At 53.9% G+C, this 22,283-nt stretch overlaps 1 protein-coding gene across 1 annotated transcript in view; it reads right to left on the bottom strand.

The window, feature by feature from the left end:
* Positions 1–221: 221 nt before the first annotated feature.
* The window catches only part of LOC144732526 (SLIT and NTRK-like protein 2), a 78,965-nt gene continuing 56,903 nt past the window's right edge, over positions 222–22,283 (bottom strand). Inside the window, exons 3-5 of the mRNA XM_078613933.1 lie at positions 5,136–7,258; positions 3,194–4,482; positions 222–2,089 (exon numbers count right to left, since the gene is read on the bottom strand). Coding sequence (XP_078470059.1) covers positions 2,072–2,089; positions 3,194–4,482; positions 5,136–7,098 — 3,270 coding nt within the window. The 5' untranslated portion in view covers positions 7,099–7,258 and the 3' untranslated portion in view covers positions 222–2,071. The remainder of the gene's footprint in view (positions 2,090–3,193; positions 4,483–5,135; positions 7,259–22,283) is intronic.

Genomic DNA, 22,283 nt, shown 5'->3' with positions numbered 1-22,283 from the left:
AGAGTGAATCTGTAGGATCCACACTGGAGTGAATCTGTAGGATCCACAGTGGAGTGAATCTGTAGGATTCACAGTGGAGTGAATCCGTAGGATCCACAGTGGAGTGAATCCGTAGGATGTGACTCTATGGCGGTATCAAGTTTTACAAAAACCACAAACACATCCATCCCAAATAATCGATCCTCACACAAACACACACACATGGTTTGACGCACGCGCCGTGAGTGTAATAGTGGAATTTTAATTGATAATAAAATTGAGGAATTGTCATGTGCCTAATGTATGCTGCTGCGTCTGACCACAATCGCCGACTGGCAAGCTCCGCTTAAGCTCATTAATAACTACTCCACACTAACCGTGGGAACGCAGTCATAAAATAATGATCATTAATATATCTACATATATATATATCTATGGGCAACATCTGCTGGTATGTGCATTGCAAATTCCCATTTATTAAGTATAAAGATCTTGCATCACGTTTCGCTGCACTCACTCCGATTGATAATGTACATTCCTGGGGAATGTGTCCTGCGGTTTAACATTCACACGCTGCTAACGCACAGCAGTAGCAGGGGTTTTTTTCCGCAGTTTGTTATTACTTTGAATCGGAATTTATTTTTTACGAGTAGGCTGGCCCCACGTCAAGATGCGGGCCAGATTCGTGTCGTAAGACCCTCCGCCATCTGACGAGAGCCAAACAAATTAAATATGCCTGTGAGAATCGTTCTCTACTGGTGAGTTAAAACCATGATTAAATATTACGATAAAAACTTGTACACCATTTAACACGTTTAACTGTTTGGTGGCTATGTCGAATGGTATTATGACACGCAAATTTGACCGCCACATTTACATCGTGGCCCATGCCCCGAACAAACAAACAAAATCAACTCTGAATCATTAAGGTCTCTGCTCGAAACGTCACACAGGTCTCCTCCGTGTTCCAGGTTCGTCTCGTGGAAGTGATCGCGAGCTTTTAATTGGCATGTCGTTTCGGTGGATCATTAATCAAGGTCACAACTCATTCCGACATGGTCCAACACTTACCAACATCCTCCCACGATCATCAATGATGCAGTTCCGTAATCCAGAAAGACTCGGGGGGTGGAGTTGGTGGATCACTCATAGATGGAGCGAGGTGGTGTTTTTAGAAGGCAGTGCAGCAGGTTATCCTCCCGTATTTTGACGTGCGTCTCCATGGGTTTTCTCGTGCACAAAAGATGACTTTAGTATGGATTCGGCCAAACATCTCGCAAGCAGGTCCCTCCTAACAAATAGTCTTGGGACTCACTGAGCCTTTCCTGACCTGTAGAGACGGGGGGTGAAGGAGGGGGTTGGTGGTTCACGAATAGGAGACACGGCCCGTCAAGATGATGATTTACATGAGGAATATGTCATTCGCGTGAAGGCCAGCACAGCGAGTAGGCCGAGCCAGGGTAAAGTCATGTTGCTTGTGTGGTGGTAATATTGTTGAAGCACTCTCCACGTTTGCGTGCACGGGTGTCATCTGGGCACTTCTGCGTTCCTCCCTCGCGTAATTGAAATGGATGGACAGGAATTATCCGAGCATCCCGAGTACATTGCTGAGGCTCGGCGAGGTGTCCTGATTTCATAAAGAGAGTTGAAAACGATTGACTCACATTTGTAGATTTTTTTTTAAAATGCTTCAGCCAAGACGTGTTTTAACAAAAAACGCCAGAAATTGCATAAAAATTCAGAAGCTTCTGCCTGAATATTGACTCATTCATTGACCACAGTGCCAAAGTGGGAAACCCGCCCGCATTGATTGAAACTCGAGACATCTCCAGAGACTTCAAAGTGCAGATGATGAGCCTTGAAAGTGTTTCTTACACTTCCCAGAAACCCACACGTTTCTCTGACAGTGTTGCCAGAAACTTGCAAATCCCAGCTGTCTTGATCTGAATGTCAGAAAATTAACTTACAATTTCCTGAAACGTTCTCTGATTTCACGCACGTTGGCATGTCCACGCGCATTGCTCTGGTTCACCAACAATCCCGGCACAGAAACAAACTGGACGGACACGGTCTCTCGGTCAGCGCGAAGTCGTCAAAGCCGTGCAGTATCCTGCAAAGAAAGTTCAACACGGCAACAACCGGGACCAATATCTCAGTACAAATCAACTCTGCTGACACTCGAACACAGAGGATGCCAATGTCCTGGACTGACCACGGTCAAACCCTGCAAAGGTGGTGACTTTAACATCGGTTCATGTGAGCAGGTCACCTCTTATTCACTCACCAGTCATGAGAAAGACAAGACAAAGCTTCTCCCTTCTTATCCACTGGTGGATATTTCAGATTCCCATGTTGGTGTCCGTTCTCTCCACATAGCAAAATATACAATAACTTTTTCATAAAGCAATGCTCGTTTTATTTCACATAGAGGGATGATGGTGATGATGATGATATTCCAAGTTCAAATTCTGGTTAGGAGGGCTTTACTCAACCCACCGTCCTTCTGCGGTCAATAAAAGAAGAACCACATTGTGGGCAAGATCAACAGTGATCATCCTATACAGTTTATACTCGTCCCTATCATTAAAACGTGGAATTTCCGCCACTGGCTCTGCAGGGCTGTAAATGGAAATGAGCACGAGTGCCCCAATCACTGCTCATTTGTGCAGGAACTCACTTCGACGTCCTTAACTGGTCGATATATTTAGAATCAGTTTTGCCCTTTCTGGAAAGGCTGATCTGTGACGTAGACATGTGGAACATGGAGAGTCACCTCAATAGGGGACCCACTGTCCACCCGAGAGAGACAACGACGGGCCAAGTCTACCTGGCTGGAGGGTTTTGACTCAACATTTATGGGCACGGAGGACAAAAAAATGGTAACTGATGAGCCCACGTCTCGGTGGCAAGGAGGCTTCAGTCACTCAAATATCCCATCGGCATCGCGGAACTTCTGGGAGCACACACTCCCGGCAGCATTGGGTTAAACACAAAGCAAACCCTGAACCGGTTGCAACATTCAGTGACTCATTATTCAGAGTGAGGGGGGCTTGCTTGAGCCAGTACTGATGGACTGCCAGAAGTTTATGGGCGAGGGTCTCCTCTCTGTAAGATATGGGCTTGGTAGAAAATGTATAACAATAGTATACATTTCCTACGTAGATGGGAGAGACGTGAGAAGGGAAGTGAATTGTCACAGGTGGCTGAGAGCTACCTGGCCTTGCAGAACCTCCAGGTAATCCGTCTCGGCTTGATGCTGCTGCTGATTCTGTTGCTGCTGTTGTAGCTGATGATGATGTTGTTGCTGATGCTGTTGTTGCTGCTGATGATGATGCTGCTGATGCTGCTGCTGTTGCAGCCGTACCCGCAGCTCCAGGTACTCCCCGCCGCACCCGCCCTTGGCCACGGCTTCGGCCGCCCCCATGGAGGCCGAGGGCCGCTCCTCGGCCAGGCGGCGGAAAGGCGCATCTGCGCCGCGCACCTCGCAGTAGCGCAGCCGCTCGTCACAGCGCAGTGCGTGGCACGAGAGCTCGTGCAGGCCACCGGCGTGCCGAGGCGCCGAGACAGCCGTGCCATGCCGGAGCGGGGTCTCGGTGCTGGCAGCCTCCCCTCCCTTGTTGGCCACCACAGTGTCGTCGTCGTCTTCATCATCGTCATCGTCTTCGTCGTCCTCCTCCTCGTCGTCCCCATGGGGGTTGTAGATGGGGTTCTCCTGCAGGAGGTTGGGGGTGGTCGAGCGCGGGTCATACACAGATATGGCGCCACCCTCCGGCTCGAAGAAGTCTACCCCTCCCCCTGGTCCTCCTCCTCCGTGGCCGCTGCCACCCCCTCCCACGCCTTCCCCCGCCACCTTGGAGGAGCGCTTGGCGTCGTCCTGGAGCCTCGTGCGCCCGTTCCTCCTCCGACCCCTGCGGCCGGCCCCGCTGCCGCCACCCCCCCTCCTCCTCCTCCTCCGCCGGCACCGCCGCCGCCGCAAGACGAACACGAGCCAGCCGGCGGCTACGAAGACGGCGCACAGCAGAACGAGCAGCAGGCCCAGAATGAGCACGGAGAGGGGAACGGGTCCCGTAGGGACGGAAGCCCAAGCGGGGGCGGCCGTGCCCACACAGGTAGTGGACTCCACCTGCGGCCATGTGGGCACCATCCAAATGCCCGAGCCGCTCCTATTGCCGGCGCCGCCACTGCTGTTGCGACCGTCGCCACTGTCGTTGGCGCTGGTACCGAGCAGGACGCTAGCGTTACTGCCGGCGTGGCCCCCGCCGGCCGGGATCAGCAGAGGCCCGCGCGTGCGGTTGGGGCACAGCGTGTCCAGCGGCACAGAGCGCAAGTCTCGGCCGGCCAGCTCCTCGGGTGACTCGCAGGTCAGGCCGCCCACGAGCACGCCGCTGCTGAGCCGCACGGCCCAGCGGCGCAGCTCGGCCAGCGGGCAAGAGCAGTCCCACGGGTTCTCCTGCAGGTCCACCTGCACTGGGCCACACATGCACACACAACAAACATTCTCCACTCACGTTGCCCTGCGCTACATGCTCATCGCGCTGGAACTCTCTGCAGCAGCGGTGGCAGTGGCGGCATCAGCGGTAGCAGCAGAACGACTCAAAACCTCTCCCCCCCCCACTCTCTACTCCATGGAGCAGGGACCATGGTCACTGCCGGGCGTCGTTTCTTCGGGACAGCATTAAATATTTCTGAAAGGCCCTCGATCTCTAACGCCTGGCTTCAAGTGACACTGAGCTTGGCTCCATGCCTCTCAAATATCACAGCCATTTGTATTGTGAAATGCTGCGTCTCTTACAAATTGCATTGTTTTATTTTATATTCTGTTTAATCCAGATCGTGCTACCATTGTGATGCGAAGGAACGGAGCGCAGAGCAGTTTAGTGCTCCATGTTAGAGAATGGCCCACGGAAGAAGCGGATATCATAGACCTACCTCTGAGATACATACAAGTCACCCTGAAGAACTGTCCCATCTCCGTTCTTCATATGGCAGTCAACGCCAATGTTTCAATACTCAGAGATTACATTTAGTCAAATTACGTGCAGGGTTACGGTTGAGACCATTAACTCACTAGACTAGGGAACCCGTTTAATCACAGGCAGTAGCAAAAACCTCATCCGTGCTCGCTCAATGTTCAGATGCCTGGGACACCAGGCCACCATCATCGCTACCACCACCACCACCACCATCTTCACCACTACCACCGCCACGGCAGTGCCCGTTGCCACGCACCTGCACAAACCCCGTGACGGGCTCGAGCACGGCGCGTGCTGCGAGCCACGCCAGGTGGTTGCCCCGCAGGTCTAGGCGTGCGAGGCGGGTCGCACCCGAGAAGAGGCCGGCGGGCAGAGAGCGCAGGAGGTTGCGCCCCAGGAAGACGAGCTGCAGACTGCGCATGCCGTCCAGTGCGCCGGCCTCCACCTCGCGGATCACATTGCCCTCCAGGTAGAGGTAGTGCAGGCCCGAGAGGCCGGCCAGCATCTCGGGCGTGAGGCGCGCCAGATCATTGCCATTGAGGTAGAGCCGGCGCAGCGAGGGCAGCGATGTGAAGGCGCCGTCCTGCACGAAGGAGATGCGGTTGTTGGCCAGGTGCAGCAGTTCCAGGCCCGAGTAGCCGCGGAAGTCGGCGCGCATCACGCCGTGCAGCTGGTTGCCCGTCAGGTAGAACTGGCGCGGGTCGGAGGGCCGCGGGCGCAGGGTGGCCACGCGGCCCAGCCCCCGCTCCTGGCAGTTGACGCGTAGGCCCAGGTCCACGTTGTGCACGAGGCAGCGGCACGGCCGTGGGCACTCCACGGGGATAGGGGGTCGCGCCGGGCCGGCCGTTGTTGCGGCGGCATCGCCGTGGGTGTGCACGCGTGCCGGCCGCGGAGGGGCCCGCGTAGCGCCCCGGGGAGGGGAAGGCGCCGGGGTCTTGGCGTGGGGTGAGAGATCGCTCTGCCCGGGTCGGTTGAGGCCCAGAGTTTTGTCGGCGGCGGCGATGCTGCTGCTGGGCTTGGCGGTGGGGCTCGGCGTCACCGGCTTGGGAGCGGCGGGGGCGCCCGGAGGCTTCGGCCTTCTGGGCACGAGGCCGCCACCTCCCAGTTCATCGTCTTCACCTTCGTCGTCATCGTCGTCGGCGGCTCCGTAACCTCCTCCTCCCGCTCGAGCGTCGCCCCCGTGTCCCCCGCCCACGTGGACCCTGCCGGCGCCTGCCGCCTGCATCATCATGCGGCGCGAGCAGACCTCGTGGCGCGACAGCTCGCGGAGCAGCTTTCCGTGCACGCGGAATGGGTACTCGCACATCACTTCGCCCACCAACGTGGAGTAGGGGATCTGCTCGAGCCAGCGGCGCATGGGCAGCGACGCGCACGAGCAGTTCCACGGGTTCTCGCCGAGCTGCAGTTCGCTCAGGCGGCCAAGGTGCTCGAGCAGCCCGGGCAGGGGCAGCGTCTTGATGCGGTTGCCGCGCAGGTCCAGGTGGGTGAGCGCCAGCCCGCGGAAGGCGTGCGCCGGCAGGCCCGTGAGCACGTTGTCGTTGAGGATGAGCACCTTCAGGCGGGGCAGTGGCGAGAAGGCGGCAGGCTGCACGCGGCGGACGAGGTTGTAGTCCACCTGCAGGTACTCGAGCGAGTGCAGGCCCAGGAAGGTGTCGTTTCGTAGCACCTCCAGGCGGTTGTTGCTTAGGAAGAGCTTTCGGGCCGAGCGCAGGCCCTCAAAGGCGCCGTCGTGTGCCGCGCGGAGGCCGTTGCCCGAGAGGCTGAGCAGCAAGACGCGTGAGAAGTTGGCGAAGTCACCCGGCCCCACGCGGCCGATGGAATTGCCGCCGAGGAGCAGGGAGAATGGCGGAGCCGGCGCCACGCCAGCGCCGGCACGGGACGTGAGGGGCACCGGTAGGCGCGCCACGGAGGTCACGCCGCGGCCCTCGCAGTTCATCTCAAGGAGGCCCTCCCGCTCGAAGCAGGAGCACGGCTCCCGGCACAGGGGCTCCCGCAGGAAGGAGCGCAGAGCCTGTGACGTCGAGGAGGTGGACGAGGAGGAGGATGGGGAGTGGTGCCCTCCCAGGGGAGATGAGTTCCCGGCAGACACCAGGACGCAGTAGGCAGCCAATGCAAGGCCCGGGAGCGGAGCGGGTGGGGGAGACATTGCGCGTTGTGCGACGCCGTCGGGAGGGGGTGGGGGTAGCTGGGGTTGGGGGGCGTGGGAAAGGGGTTGGGGGCTGAGTCGGGGTGGAGGTTGAGATGAGGAGCAGCAAGAGACTTAACACCTCGAGGAAAGTGGATAGGTGGGTGGGAGGATCGCCGGTCTGAAAGGAGATGGGAGACGTGCGGAGAGGAAGTGACAGGCAGGTTGAGAAACAGAGACACAAGGAGACACAGATTATCATTATACGTGTGTACATGTGCCTACGAGTGTGCGTGTGTGTGCGTCTACGCTATCGTGCATGTGTGCACTATGTCTTTGTCTTTTGTGGACATGTATGTGTGTGGGGAACGGGAGTGTAGCGGTCAGCGAGCTGCGCTACGTGCCCAGAAATCCGGGTTCGATTTCCGCTCACGACCAATACCAGTGACGATGATCTGAACCGGTCATGGGCCTCCCCTAGATCGACACAGCCTCAAATGAGTACCTGGTGCGGTGTGTAAAATTCCAGCACTGGTGAGACAAAGGCGGCCGGGTTTCGTCCAAGCCACATCACCATAGTGCGCCATGGTACTACTCGCCAGCAGCACTTGCCTCAACAGCCTGTGGAGGCGACCTGGGGAATATACGCCTTTTGTTCGGGATGTGTTTCAGAATTATCAGGCGAATCTGCGATTCTGGCCACGAGTGTGGTGTTGGCCACCCATCCCCTCTTGTGCAGTGCCGGCCTTCATAGGTGCTCGCTAACAGCACTTGCGCCAACAGTCTGTTAAAAGGGTATACGGGGGATCTTTATCCTTGTGCAGAGCTCAGCAATGGTGAATGAGCAGCCTTGTATTGCGTCTGGCACCGCGAATGAATGAAATCTCCGCCGCAATTTGATTCATTTATGAGAAGAGCGATTCGCTCGCTCTCTGCTCTCATTGTTAAGTCGCAGGTCACGCCAAACAATAACAACCTCAACTGGCATAACAAGTTAGATTTCTCCTCATATTTATTCCAATAATAATTTAATTGGTGGAGGGGGGGGGGATTCTGTGAGCGAGGGGATGCCCCCAGAAGAGGACATCAGATAACTGCTACGTCTGAGGCCATTTCAGCAGATTGAGCCAAACTCATCGAAGCAACTTTTGATGTTCCCGCAGAGAGTGTCTCTCGCAAGTCCATCCAGTCAGTCATTGGAGACCATCAGTTCACTGCGCTCGGGAACCCAGTTTTATCACAATGTGAGTCTATGGATCTATATGTGAGTTGATGGATCTCTGTGTACGTCTATGGATCTCTGTGTAAGTCTTCGGATCTCTGTAAGTCTGTGGATCTCTGTGTAAGTCTATGGATCTCTATGTAAGTCTATGGATCTCTGTGTAAGTCTATGGATATCTGTGTGAGTCTATGGGTCTCTGTGTAACTCTATGGATCTGTGTGTAAGTCTATGGATCTCTGTGTGAGTCTATGGATCTATGTGTAAGTCTATGGATCTCTGTGTGAGTCTATGGATCTCTGTGTGAGTCTATGCATCTCTGTGTAAGTCTATGCATCTCTGTGGAAGTCTATGAATCTCTGTGTAAGTCTATGGTAATTCGGCTGATTGGCCTGATACCACCAGAACCCGGTTTAATCACAGCACAGTCGATGTGAGTCTGTGGATCTCTGTTTTGCTCGCTGTTTGCGAGTCTGGTTTGTGCGATTTTTAGTAAATTCGGATGACCTATTTCTACCCAAAATGCGCTCCATGTAGTTTGAATCTACTCTACATGAATTCGGCTATGCGGTCGAATGTGTGACAACAGTGTGTGTGTAATATGTGTGCACTGTCGACTCTGTTTACCGTGTGTGTACAGTATGCAGTGTCCAGTGTGTGCTGTGTGCTGTGTACAGTGTCCAGTGTGTCCACTGTGTACTGCATGCATACTTTGTGTACTGTGTGTAGTGTGTATTGTGTGCACTGTGTGTATACTGAGTGTGTGTGTAGTTTGTACCATGTGTGTGGAGTGCGCGCACTGTTTACTGTGTGCCCTACTCGGCTACGGGCTGTCTCGTGAGGTTTCGCTTTTTGCACCCTTCATTGAAAAACATATCATCGCATGAAACGAGGTGAACCTGTATACTTACACGTCAGCCTATTGGGGTCTCTATAACAGGACCCTGCGGGGTGGGCTGGTAGGAACGAAAAATTGAATGGCTATAATAAAATGAAATGGCAAAAAATGGCCTCCAATAAGTGGATGCCCCGTGGCCCCGCCCTCCACCCGCGTAACCCCGCCCCGGCCACCCGTGGCCCTGCCCCATCTCGGTGTCCCCGGCCCCAGCTCGTTGCCCCGCCCCTTACCGCCGTAACCCCGCCCCAACCCCGCGTAGCCCCGCCCTCCACCTCGTGCACACGCCCTCTGCCGCCGTTGCCCCGCCCAGCCCCGCGTAGCCTCGCCCCCTGCCGCTGTAGCCCCGCCCAATACACCCCTAGCGGGGGAGAGATTTCCAGGCCTGGCTCTAGGCTGGAAAGCCCTCGACGAGGAGGGGGTAGGGAGTTGTTTTTAATGTAAAAGCTTTAAATGTAAATGTTTCTATTAAAAAACATCAGGGAATGTAACATTGTTAAACATTAACTCCCTTTCACACACGCGGGGGTACGATACGAAGGGAGAGTTTGAGGACTAGGTCTAGGCTATAGGCCTAGCTGTAGGCTTTAGGGCGCCGTGAGTTAATTTTTAATTTACCTGTTTTAATTATTTATGTAAAAGCTTTAAATTTAAATGTTTCTATTTAAAAGCATCAGGGAATGTAACATTGTTAAACATTAACTCCCTTGCACACACGCGGGGGAACGATACGAAGGGAGAGTTTGAGGCGTTGTTCGAGGCTTGAGGCCTAGCTGTAGGCTTTAGGCCGCCGTGAGTTAATTTTTAATTTAAATGTTTTTATTATTCATGTAAAAGCTTTAAATTTAAATGTTTCTATTTAAAAGCATCAGGGAATGTTACATTGTTAAACATTAACTCCCTTGCACACACGCGGGGGTACGATACGAAGGGAGACTTTGAGGCCTAGTTCTAGGCTTTAGGCCTATCTGTAGGCTTTAGGGCGCTGGGAGTTTTTTATTTAATTTCAAAGTTTTAATTATAAGCTATCTCAGGGAATTATAATGGAAGGTTACACGTGTTTAGCCAGGAAAGCCTCATTTATTTAAATGTTTTAATTAAAAGCTATCTGAGGGAATTATAAGGGAATGTTACACTTGTTTAGCCAGGAAAGCCTCACAGAGTCTAAAGGTTTTTGTAGGGTCATGCCAAGTGTTTGCAGTAGGGGGCTATGTTGCTACACGGACGGACGGACGGACGATATAATCTATTGTAGGCTGGTCCACTTAGTTCCTACCAGTATAAGTCTATTTGGTAGCTATGCAAGTCATTCGTCTGGGCACAGTGCCGTCAAAGAGAAGCTGCTTGATTGGACATGCAGTGGCTGGGCATGCGGGCTCCATCGCCAAGCCAACAACAGCGTCGCCTGCCAGAGGAGCTCACTGATGAGACTGTGGCGGATGCCTTTCGAGGATCTGTGAGCGCCTTCACACTGTAAGCCAAGCCAAGGCGGGGTAACCCAGGATGGATAGTCGGGCAGGGCCAGCTTGAATGTTTCAAACCGGCGCAGATGTCCCTTTAAAGGGAGTCCGCGTTTCATCAGTACATAGAGAAAGGAAGGGCATAACTGTGGCCGAGAATGTTTGCACGTGTGTGGAACTTATTTCGCACCGTACGTAGCCAAACGTGCCATTCGGAGGTGCGAAGACCCGGAGCAGCGCGAAGGGCCAGGCATCATCCACAGTGTTACACAAATACTAAGACTCCCACCCCCCCCCCTCCATATAGCCTGAACGGATTGTAGGGGCAAGTGCTGTTAGCGAGCAGCACCTATCAAGGCCGGCACGGCACACGAGGGGGTGGGTGGCCAGCATCATGCCAAGCTGCCTTTGTCTCCCCAGTGGCGATGTTTTACACACCGCACTAGGTACTAATTTGAGGCTGAGTCGACCTAGGGGAGGCCCATGCCCGGTTCAGATAATTGTCACTGGTGGTGACCGTGAGCGGGAATTTAATTAGTCGTTGGCGGGTTTGTAGCGCGGCGCGCGCTAACCGCTACACTACCTCTCCCCATAACAGCGTTTCCGCACGCATAGACACACACACAGACACACACACGCATAGACACACACACACGCATAGACACACACACAGACACACACACGCATAGACACACACACGCACGCATAGACACACAACAACACAACAACAACAACAACCGCCATTCGCCACTAAGTGGCGGTGACGTCACCACGACGCTTGTGCCAGGCCATGTGCACCTTGAGGCCACGTGAAGTGTCGAACGCCCGCTGGCAGGAGGTCACGGGGCAGACCCAGGTGCCACGGGTCGACTGACCGAGATGACCGAGATGACTGACTGATGCACCACCTGTGCCCCCTACTGTGCCAACTTGCTGTGCTTTAGCCACCCGGCGCTCTGCTCGTTGTTGTGAGCGTCGCTCCTCCGCCCTCCGTTGTTGTTGGAGGGCGACTGCCTCCAACTGCCCAGTAGCGTCCTTCACGAGCCTCCTCCACTGAGGCCGATCTTGACACCGCTGGTACCAGTCATCGGCAAGTCCACTCAGCTCCACGTCCTCCTGTACCACATCACTCCATCTCTTCTCTAGCCCGTGCCGCGCCCGTTTAGCCCCCTCGATCCGGCCGAACAAAAGCTGCTTAGGCATGCGGTGGCTGGGCATGCGGGCTACATGACCCAGCCAACGCAGCCTTGCCTGCCGGAGGAGCTCACTGATGGGACTTTGCCCAGATCTTTCAAGGACTTGTGAGCTCCTCACACAATCCAGCCTGGTTAAACCCAGGATGGATCGTAGGCAGGCCAGCCTAAATGTTTCCAACCGGCGAAGATGCTCCACTAGGGGGGTCCACGTTTCGCAAGCATAGAGAAGGGAGGGAATGACCGTGGCCGAAAAGACCTGAAGCTTCGTGCGGAGCGACAGACCAGGTAGCTTCCACACAGCGTTACGCAACCGATGAAAAGATATTGCCGCTCGACTGATTCGGAGTGAGACCTCTGCTGATAAACTGGAGCCGGTCATAAGCACACTGCCCAGGTATGGGAAACTCTCCACTCTCTCCACAACTGCCCCATCACCAATTGGGAGTTGTGGGGGTGGAGTGTCCGATGGTACAAAATACCCAGGCAGGTGCTTAGTTTTGGTGGGGCTGATGGTAAGGCCCCACCTCTTAGTGGCACGCTCCAGTCTCAGCAGCAGCGTCTCCAACTCCTCTTCTGAATGAGCAGCTATTACCAAATCATCGGCATACATAACGTGGTTGACCAATAGGGAGCCATCCCTTGATCGCACCCGGGCGTCGATCAGCCTCCCATTATATCTGTACCAAATGGAAATTCCCCCGGTACAGCTATTGAAGGCTTCACGAACTACGCAGTCGAAATAGATGTTAAATAATGTGGGAGCCAGAGGACATCCCTGTCGCACCCCAAGGTGTACAGGGAAAGGCTCCGACTCCCGGCCACGTAGTTTTACCCGGGCCCGCTCACCATCATGAAGGTCCTTAATAATCGTGAGCAGAGGGTCAGGGACTCCGAAAGCACGAAGAACAACCCAGAGCCCAGTCCTACTGATGGTATCATAGGCCTTGCCCAGGTCAATAAAGCAGAGATGTAGGTCTTTTTGGAATTCCCTACACCTCTACTGTAGCAGACGGACAGAAAATATGGCATCTGTGCAGGACCGCCCTTTCCTGAAACCGCATTGGGGCTCCGCAAGCCTCTCCTCAGCGTGCCTAGCAAGGCGATGTTGAATAATCCTTGCCAGGACCTTACCCGGCACACTGAGGAGTGAGATGCCCCTGTAGTTGTTACAGTCGGTACGGTCCCCCTTCTTAAAGAGGGGGACCACCAGGGCATCCTTCCAGTCCTGCGGAACCCGTCCAGTGGTCCAGACTGTTGTTATGATGTCATGTAGGGCAGTCTGTGCATAGACACACACACGCATAGACACATACACGCATAGACACACACACGCATAGACACACACACACGCGTAGACACACACACACGCGTAGACACACACACACACGTAGACACACACACGCACACAGCTTCCGCGCAGCATTACTTGCGCAAGCCGATGAAAAGAGAATGACGCGCGACTGATACGCAGCGTGTGAGCGAGCGAGTTTGTGTGTGTGTGAGTGGGTGAGTGAGTGGGTGAGTGTGTGTGTCGTGTGTGAATGAGTGTGTGTGGGTGGGTGTGGGTGTCGTGTGTGAGTGAGTGAGTGTGTGAGTGATTGGGTGAGTGTGTGTGAGAGCGGGTGTGTCGTGTGTGAGTGAGTGTGTGAGTGAGTGTGAGTGGGTGAGTGAGTGGGCGAGTGTGTGTGTGTCGTGTGTGAGTGAGTGTGTGAGTGATTGGGTGAGTGTGTGTGTGAGCGGGTGTGTTGTGTGTGTGAGTGTGTGAGTGAATGGGTGTGTGAGTGTGTGTGGTGTGTGTGGCCTCAGTGGAGGAGGCTCGTGAAGGACGCTACTGGGCAGTTGGAGGCAGTCACCCTCCAACAACAACGGAGGGCGGAGGAGCGACGCTCACAACAACGAGCGGAGCGCCGGGTGGCTAAAGCACAGCAAGTTGGTACAATAGGGGGTACAGGTGGTGCATCAGCCAGTCATCTCGGTCATCTCGGTCAGTCGACCCGTGGCACCTGCTGGGTCTGCCCCGTGACCTCCTGCCAGCGGGGGTTCGACACTTCACGTGGCCTCAAGGTGCACTTGGCCTGGCACAAGCGTCGTGGTGACGTCACCGCCACTTAGTGGCGAATGGCGGTTGTTGTTGTGTGTGTGAGCGGGTGAGTGTGTGTCTGGGTGAGTGTTGTGTGTGTGAGTGGATGAGTATGAGTGGGTGTGTTTGGGGAGCGGTAGTATAGTGATTAGCGCACGGTTCGAACCGGTCCTGGTCCTCCTCTAGGTCGACTCAGCCTCAAATAAGTACCCGATGCGGTCTATAAACATCACCACTCCGGAGACAAAGGCGGTCGGGCGTGGTGCTGGCCACCCATTCCCTCGTGTGCCGTGTCGACCTTTATCGGTGTTCGCTTCCAGCACTTGCCCTAACAGTCTGTTGAGGCTATACGGGGGATCTTTGAGTGAGTGGCTGTGTCAGTGTGGAGGAGGAGGCTCGTGAAGGACGCTACTGGGTAGTTGGGGGCAGTCGCCCTCCAGCAACAACGGAGGGCAGAGGAGCGACCCTCACGACAACGAGCGGAGCGCCGGGTGGCTAAAGCACAGCAAGCTGGCACAGTGGGGGGGCACAGGTGGTGATGCATCTGCCAGTCATCTCAGTCAGCCAACCCATGGCACTACCTGGGTCTGTCCCGTCACCTGCCAGCGGGCGTTCGACACTTCAAGTGGCCTCAAAGTGAACTCAGCCTGGCACAAGCTCCGTGGTGACTTTCACTGCCACTTAGTGGCGAATGACGGTTGTCGTTGTTTGTGGCTGAGTGTCTGGGTGTGTCTGGTTGAATGAGTCCGTGTGAGTGAGTTGTGGGCGTGTGATTGGGTGTGTGTGGTTGAGTGAGTTGTGGGTGTGTGAGTGGGTGGGTGTGGTTGAGTGAGTTTGTGTGAGTGAGTTGTGGGCGTGAGTGGGTGTGTGTGTGTGGGTGAGTCCGTGTGAGTGAGTTGTGGGTGTGTGAGTGGGTGTGTGTGGTTGAGTGAGTTCGTGTGAGTGAGTTGTGGGCGTGAGTGGGTGTGTGTGTGTGGGTGAGTCCGTGTGAGTGAGTTGTGGGCGTGTGAGAGGGTGTGTGTGGTTGAGTGAGTTCGTGTGAGTGAGTTGTGGGTGTGTGAGTGGGTGTGTGTGGTTTAGTGAGTTCGTGTGAATGAGTTGTGGGTGTGTGAGTGGGTGAGTGAGTAGTTGTGAGTGAGTTGTGGGTGTGTGAGTGTGTGTGTGGTTGAGTGAGTTCTTGTGAGTAAGTTGTGGGTGTGTGAGTGAGTTGTGTTGAGCGAGTCCGTGTGAGTGAGTTGTGGCTGAGTGGGTGGGTGTGTGTGGCTGAGTGAGTCTGTGCGGGTGTGTGTGTGTGGGTGAGTGGGTGAGCGAGCGAGCAAATGAGTGTGCAGCTCGAGTGAGCACGCAGCCGATGACAAGACAATGCCCGCGCTCGACTGATTCCGGTATGAAACCCCCGCTGTTTAAAACCCGGAGCTGGTCATGAGGGGTATGGAGGGGGAACTCATCCACACTCTCTCCACAATTGCCCCCTTACACTCACATGCACATTATGAAACGAGGTCAATCGTGGAGGTCACGTGACCAGGATGGGGATTGGGGCGGCAGGAGAGTGGGGGGGGCAGTGACCCCCCAACCCCACGCAACTCGGTTATTGATTTTTTCCCTGCTTGGGTAGAATTCTCGGCGATTAAACACAGAGATTTACTGCCCATGGGGGAGGTGTCAGTCAGCGAGTCCGTCACTGCCCCCAACACACGCACACACAACAGCCAAAAGCAAAGGGTCCCCCTCCCGGTGTAGCCTTGCACAGGATGTTGGGGCAAGTGCTGATTGCTGTTCGTGCTGCGGCGCGCTTTGCAGGTCAGCGAGGCGCAAGGTCGAGTGGGTGGTGTCGCTCAAAACCGCCGTGCCCGGCCGCCTTTGTCTCCCCAGTGCCGATGTTTACACCCAGCCGCAGCTGTTGGTTAGCAGTGTGCAAGGGTGATTCGAGCGAGCGGGAATCGGACTCGCTAACCACTGCGCCACCGCTCGACGCTCCCAACAACAACAATCGCTGCCGCCCACCGCTAAGTGGCGCGACGTCACCGCATATCTTGTGCCAGGCTAGGTGCACGACGACGCTCACACACGCGAGTGCGTGGGCCCGTGTTTGAAACTCACACACACACACGTCGACAGACACACACACATCCAGAGGCACAGACAGACACACACATCGAGTAGCGGCTACACTACAGCTCCCCACACACGCACACACGCACACACCCACATGCTCGCACACACTGACAGACATACTCGTACACATGCTGGAGGGCGACTGCCTCCAACTGCCCAGCAGCAGCGTCCTTCACGAGTCTCCTCCTCCAGAGGCTGATCTTGACGCCGCTGGTGCCAGTCATCGGCAAGTCCACTCTGCTCCACATCCTCCTGTACCACATCACTCCATCTCTTCTCTAGCCCGTGCCGCGCTCGTTTAGCCCCCTCGATCCGGCCGAACAAAAGCTGTTTGGGCATGCGGTGGCTGGGCATGCGGGCTACATGACCCAGCCAACGCAGCCTTGCCCACCGGAGGAGCTCACCGATGGGACTTTGTCCAGATCTTTCAATGAATTGTGGGCTCCTCACACAATCCAGCCTGGTTAAACCCAGGATGGGTCGAAGGCAGGCCAGCCTAAATGGTTAGGCTGCCTTAAACACACACACACGCTCACACACACGCACATATGCTCACACACACGCGCATACACATGCATCTGTAGTAGGTTCAATGAGACGCAGACGACGTAGTCGGAGGCACACTTATTTATTATAAAGTTCACTCAGCACAGGCCAATGTATACAACACTCGAAGGGGTAACGGCCCCTTCACCCGTCTAACAGGGAGACCCCAGTTACTCTAACCGGCTAGCCCACTCCCAGGTCCTCCACTCGAGAGCTAGGGGAGGCTAACTGATCCAGCTCTGGTCAAGCTAGAATCACGGCACCCTTAGCCACCAGACCTGCTCTTACAAGCGCATCAGCTCTGGGCTCTCGGGGCCACACCACTGGCTTGCCCTGGTCGGTCCTTAGAAGGACAGCGATCCAGGGGAGTCCCAGGGCCTATCTAGCCGGTCTTCGCTCTTCACTGGCTTAAGCTGAATACTCAACCCCGAGCCCACCGGCTCTCCACCTTATATAGCAACTCCCCCCCGAGGGGTGGGGCCGTGGGGGATCACAGCGCCGTTACAGCCCTCCAGGGCTAACCAATGCGGACGTGGATGTAAGCATCCTTCCGCGTGCGGGCATAACCACCCCTTGTGTGTTTGTTCGCCAGCCCGTAACACCCCTACACATCCACTCACACACGCACACGCTCACACTCACGCACACACGCACGCACACACACGCTCACACACACACACACGCTCACACACACACGCTCACACACAAGCTCACACACACACGGCACACACACACGCTCACACACGCACACACACACGGTCACACACTCACACGCTCATAAACACACGCTCACACACGCACACACGCTCACACACGGCACACACACGCTCACACGCTCATAAACACACACGCTCACACACACACACACGCTCACACACACACACGGCACACACACGCTCACACACACACACGCTCACACACACACGCTCTCACACACGCTGACACACGCACACACGCTCACACGCTCACACACACACACACGCTCACACAAACGCTCACACGCACACACGGCACACACACACACGCTCACACACGCACACACACACACACACGCTCACACACACACGCACACACACGCTCACACACGCACGCTCACACTCACACACACACGCTCACACGCTCACACACGGCACACACACGTTCACACGCTCACACACACACACGGCACACACACGCTCACACACCCACACGCTCACACACACACGCTCTCACACGCTCACACACGCACACACGCTCACACGCTCACACGCACACACGCTCACACACACGCTCACACACACACACGGCACACACACACACGCTCACACACGCACACACACACACGCACACACACACACGCTCACACACACGCACACACACGCTCACACACGCACGCTCACACTCACACACACACGCTCACACGCACACACGCTCATACACACACACGCTCACACAAGCACACACGCTCACACACACACGCTCACACACACACGCGCTTACGCACACACACACGCTCACAAACACTCACACGCTCACAAACACGCACACGCTCACACACGCTTACACACACACACGCTCACACACACGCTCACACACACACACGCTCATACACACGCTCACACACGCACACACGCTCACACACACGCTCACAAACACTCACAAACACTCACACGCTCACACGCACACACGCTCACACACACGCTCACACACACACACGGCGCGCGCTGTACCCGCCGCAGGGGCGCGTCGTGCCAGCTGCTGCTCACGAGACTCGCGGGGAGCAGCAGCAGCAGCAGGAGATGCGGGGCTCCCGGCCTGTCCGTGTCTCTTTCTCTCTGTGTCTGCGTGTCCCCCGATGTCGGTGTCTCTCTGTCTGTGCGTGCGTCTGTAAGTTTGTCTTTGTGTCTCGCTCTCGCTGTGTCTGTACTCTGTATGTATTTATGTGTGTCTGTGTGTGTCTCTCTTTCGGTGTGTGTCCGCGTGTCCCTTTCTGTGCGTCTGATTCAAAGAGAGCACTAGGGAGACAAAGACGGTTGGCCGTGGTGTTGACCAACCACCCCCTCGTGTGCCGTGCCGCCCTTGGTTGGTGCGTGCTAACAGCACTTGTCCCAACAGTCTGGGAAAGGGTACATGGGGGATCTTTGTCTTTGTGTGTCTCTGCCAGTCTGTGCGTGTCTGTATGTGTATCTGTAGCTGCGTCTGTCTCTGCGTGTCTGTGTCTCTCTGTGTGCCTCTCTTTCTTAAAAGGAGAACGTGTAATGCGTGACGTTTTGGGCAATGTCTCTTCTTCATAGCACATACACAGAGAGGCGGGTGGAGAGTGAGCGTGGATGAGAGTTTGAGACTGACCAGCTAGTTAATAGGCGTGTGAATAGTTACACTAATCTGAGCTATTGGGTAACAAAAAAAGTTCAATAATAATCAGAAAGTATGCATCGCTAAATGAACAAATTTATGAGGCGATCCACATATACAAACACAGAGACAATTTCAACCGAGAAGATGGATTCTGGCTCAGCAATCATTGGAAGGACGTAATAAACCATTTAGGATCTTAACTGATTGTTGTTCACGTTTACGGTGACTTTCAGACCGCAGTCCACTCACTGGCATTAACTGTGTATCTTGTCTTCTTGGTTCTTTCGGTAAAGTCACGTAGAAGGGAAGTAATAAAATAATAAAAATAAAAAATAAAACATAATAAAACAAAAATGTGTATCTTGTGTTCTCCACAGGGAATGCATTATTTGCTCCGCTGCGGGTCTCCTGCCACCGTTCTCCCATTCACATGTTTCATTGCTTCTACATACTATTAACATTCCCTCCCTTTGTTAATGCTACCCCCTGCCCCCTCCCTTTGGTGCTGCTGATCCTGCATAATGCATGGGCATAATATGACTTTGAAACCCCCCCGCCCACCTCCTACGCATTTCCCATGAATATGCTGAATTCCTCTTGATATGCACATTCTTCTGTTAAGGCGCTCTTCTTACACCTCCAACTCAGCTTATATATAAGCTCCTAGCTTGGCAGTGTCTCATTCTTCACCTGAAGACGGCTGCTTGCGTTGTAGCCGAAACGTCGTGAGAATTATTTTGTTGTGTTTATTTTATTATTTTATTACTTCCCTTCTACGTGACTTTACCGAAAGCACCAAGAAGAGAAAAAAACATGAAATGTTGCTGGCACATTGCATTGCGGGGCAGAGCTATTGCCTCATTAGCATAATCCACTTGGCGCCGCGTTCATTACGGGGCCTCAAGAGGGTCAGAGACGTTCTCGACAAGTGTTCGGGTCGGAGCGGTGTTCTTTATTGATCAGTGTTCTTCATTGATAAGTGTTGTTCATTGGTCAGTGGTGTTCATTGATCAGTGTTGTTCACTGATCAGTGCTCTTCATTGCCCAGTGTTCTTCATTGATCAGTGTTCTTCATTGATCAGTGTTGTTCATTGCTCAGTGTTCTTCATTGATCAGTGTTCTTCATCGATCAGTGTTCTTCATTGATCAGTGTTCTTCATTGATCACTGCTCTTCATTGATCAGTGCTCTTCATTGATCAGTGTTGTTCATTGCCAAGTGTTCTTCATTGATCAGTGTTCTTCATTGATCAGTGTTCTTCATTGATCAGTGTTCTGTATTGTTCAGTGCTCTTCATTGATCAGTGTTTTTCATTGATCAGTGTTCTTCATTGATCAGTGTTCTTCATTGATCAGTGTTCTTCATTGCCAAGTGTTCTTTATTGATCAGTGTTATGCATTGATCAGTGTTCTTTATTGATCAATGTTCTTCATTGATCAGTGTTGTTCATTTATCAGTGTTTTTAATTGATCAGTGTTGTTCATTGATCAGTGTTCTTCATCGATCAGTGTTCTTCATTGATCAGTGTTCTTCATTGATCAGTGTTCTTCATTGCCCAGTGTTCTGCATTGCCCAGTGTTCTTCTTTGATCAGTGTTCTTCATTGATCAATGTTCTTCATTGATCAGTGTTCTTCATTGATAAGTGTTCTTCATTGATCAGTGCTCTTCATTGATCAGTGTTCTTCATTGCCAAGTGTTCTTCATTGATCAGTGTTCTTCATTGATCAGTGTTCTTCATTGATAAGTGTTCTTCATTGATCAGTGTTCTTCATTGATCAGTGTTCTTCATTGATAAGTGTTCTTCATTGATCAGTGTTCTTCATTGATCAGTGTTCTTCATTGATCAGTGTCTGTCTCTGTGTCTCTGTGTCTGGCTCTATGTGGTTGTCTCTGTCTATGTGTGTCTGTCTCTGTGTCTGTCTCTGTGTGTCTCTCTGAATGTCTATGTGTCTGTATCTGTGTCTATGTGTGTCTGTCTCTGTGTCTATGTGTGTCTGTTTCTGTGTGTCTGTCTCTGTGTCTACGTGTGTCTCTATCCGTGTCTATGTGTGTCTGTTTTTGTGTGTCTGTCTCTGTGTCTACGTGTGTCTCTATCTGTGTCTATGTGTGTCTGTCTCTGTGTGTCTGTCTCTGTGTCTATGCGTGTCTCTGTGTGTGTGAGCTGCTGAGCAAGGACCCAAAACCCCAACACGTCACGGAGCCAGACATCAACAACCGCACTATCAAAGTAATCTCAATCTCCTTGCTCTCTCCCCATTCTCCTCTCGCTCACGTTACTCCCTCTCTCTCTCTCTCCCTCATTACCTCTCCTCTCCACCATGCTCAGGGGTCGGAAACCTGCGGCTCCGGTTCCCCATACGGCTCTTTAAGGACCGCTTCGTGACCATTATTAAGGACCCACCGTCTCGTATTCACCACACAGTGCATTGGCCGCTCTTCAATTATTTTACAGAATTCCAACAAATTGTCGCTTCTTGTTTTTTTGGTCTGTGTGTATGTGTAACTTCTTTCGCACCGTACGTAGCCCAACCGTGCTAATCGCAAGCCTGGGTTGCCGTGCCCCTGACCATGGCCTCTCGCCTCTTGCCCTCCCGAAAGTCTCCCCCAGCGCCCGTTGTCTCGCCCCCTCGCTCTGCGGGTCACGCTCACACGAAGCACGCGCACACACGCGACGTGCACATGAGGCGTGTGCGCCCTGTTGGGGCAACTGCCGCTAGTAGCGAGTAGCAGCACCCATGAAGGCCGGCACGGCACACGAGTGGGTGGGTCGCGACCTACCACGCCTGGCCGCTTTCGTCTCCCCAGTGCTGATTTATACACACTGCATCAGATGCTAATTTAAGGCTGAGTCGACCTAGAGGAGGCTGAACACTGGTTTGAGATAAGGCATAATGACCGAACCACCGCTCCCTACTAACACACAGAACCCCCGTATAGCCTTAAAAGACTTTCGTGGCAAATGTCGTTAGCGAGCACCTATGAAGGCCGGCACGGCACACGAGGGGATGGGTGGCCAGCACCATACCCGAACGTCTTTGTCTCCCCAGTGTTGATGTTTACAGATCCTATCAGGTACTCATTTGAGGCTGTCTTAACCTAGTGGAGAAACAGGTTCAGATATTCGCCACTGTTGTTAGTCGTGAGCGGGAATCGAAATGGAGTCCGCTGGGTTCGTAGCGCAGCGCGCTAACCGCTACATTCCCAACACGCACACACACAAAGACAAATATCCCCCGTCAGGGACGCTCGGACGGTTGGGACAAGTGCAGTTCGTGAGCACATCTTGAGGCCGGAACGGCGCACGACGGGTGGTGAGGCTGGGGCCGCATTTGTCTTCCCAGTGTTGATGCTTACA

This window comes from Lampetra planeri, chromosome 43, assembly GCF_965212315.1.
Source record: "Lampetra planeri chromosome 43, kcLamPlan1.2.h2, whole genome shotgun sequence".
Taxonomy (NCBI): Eukaryota; Metazoa; Chordata; class Hyperoartia; order Petromyzontiformes; family Petromyzontidae; genus Lampetra; species Lampetra planeri.
Note: the sequence above shows the minus strand (reverse complement) of the source record. Positions and strands in the feature narration are given on the sequence as shown.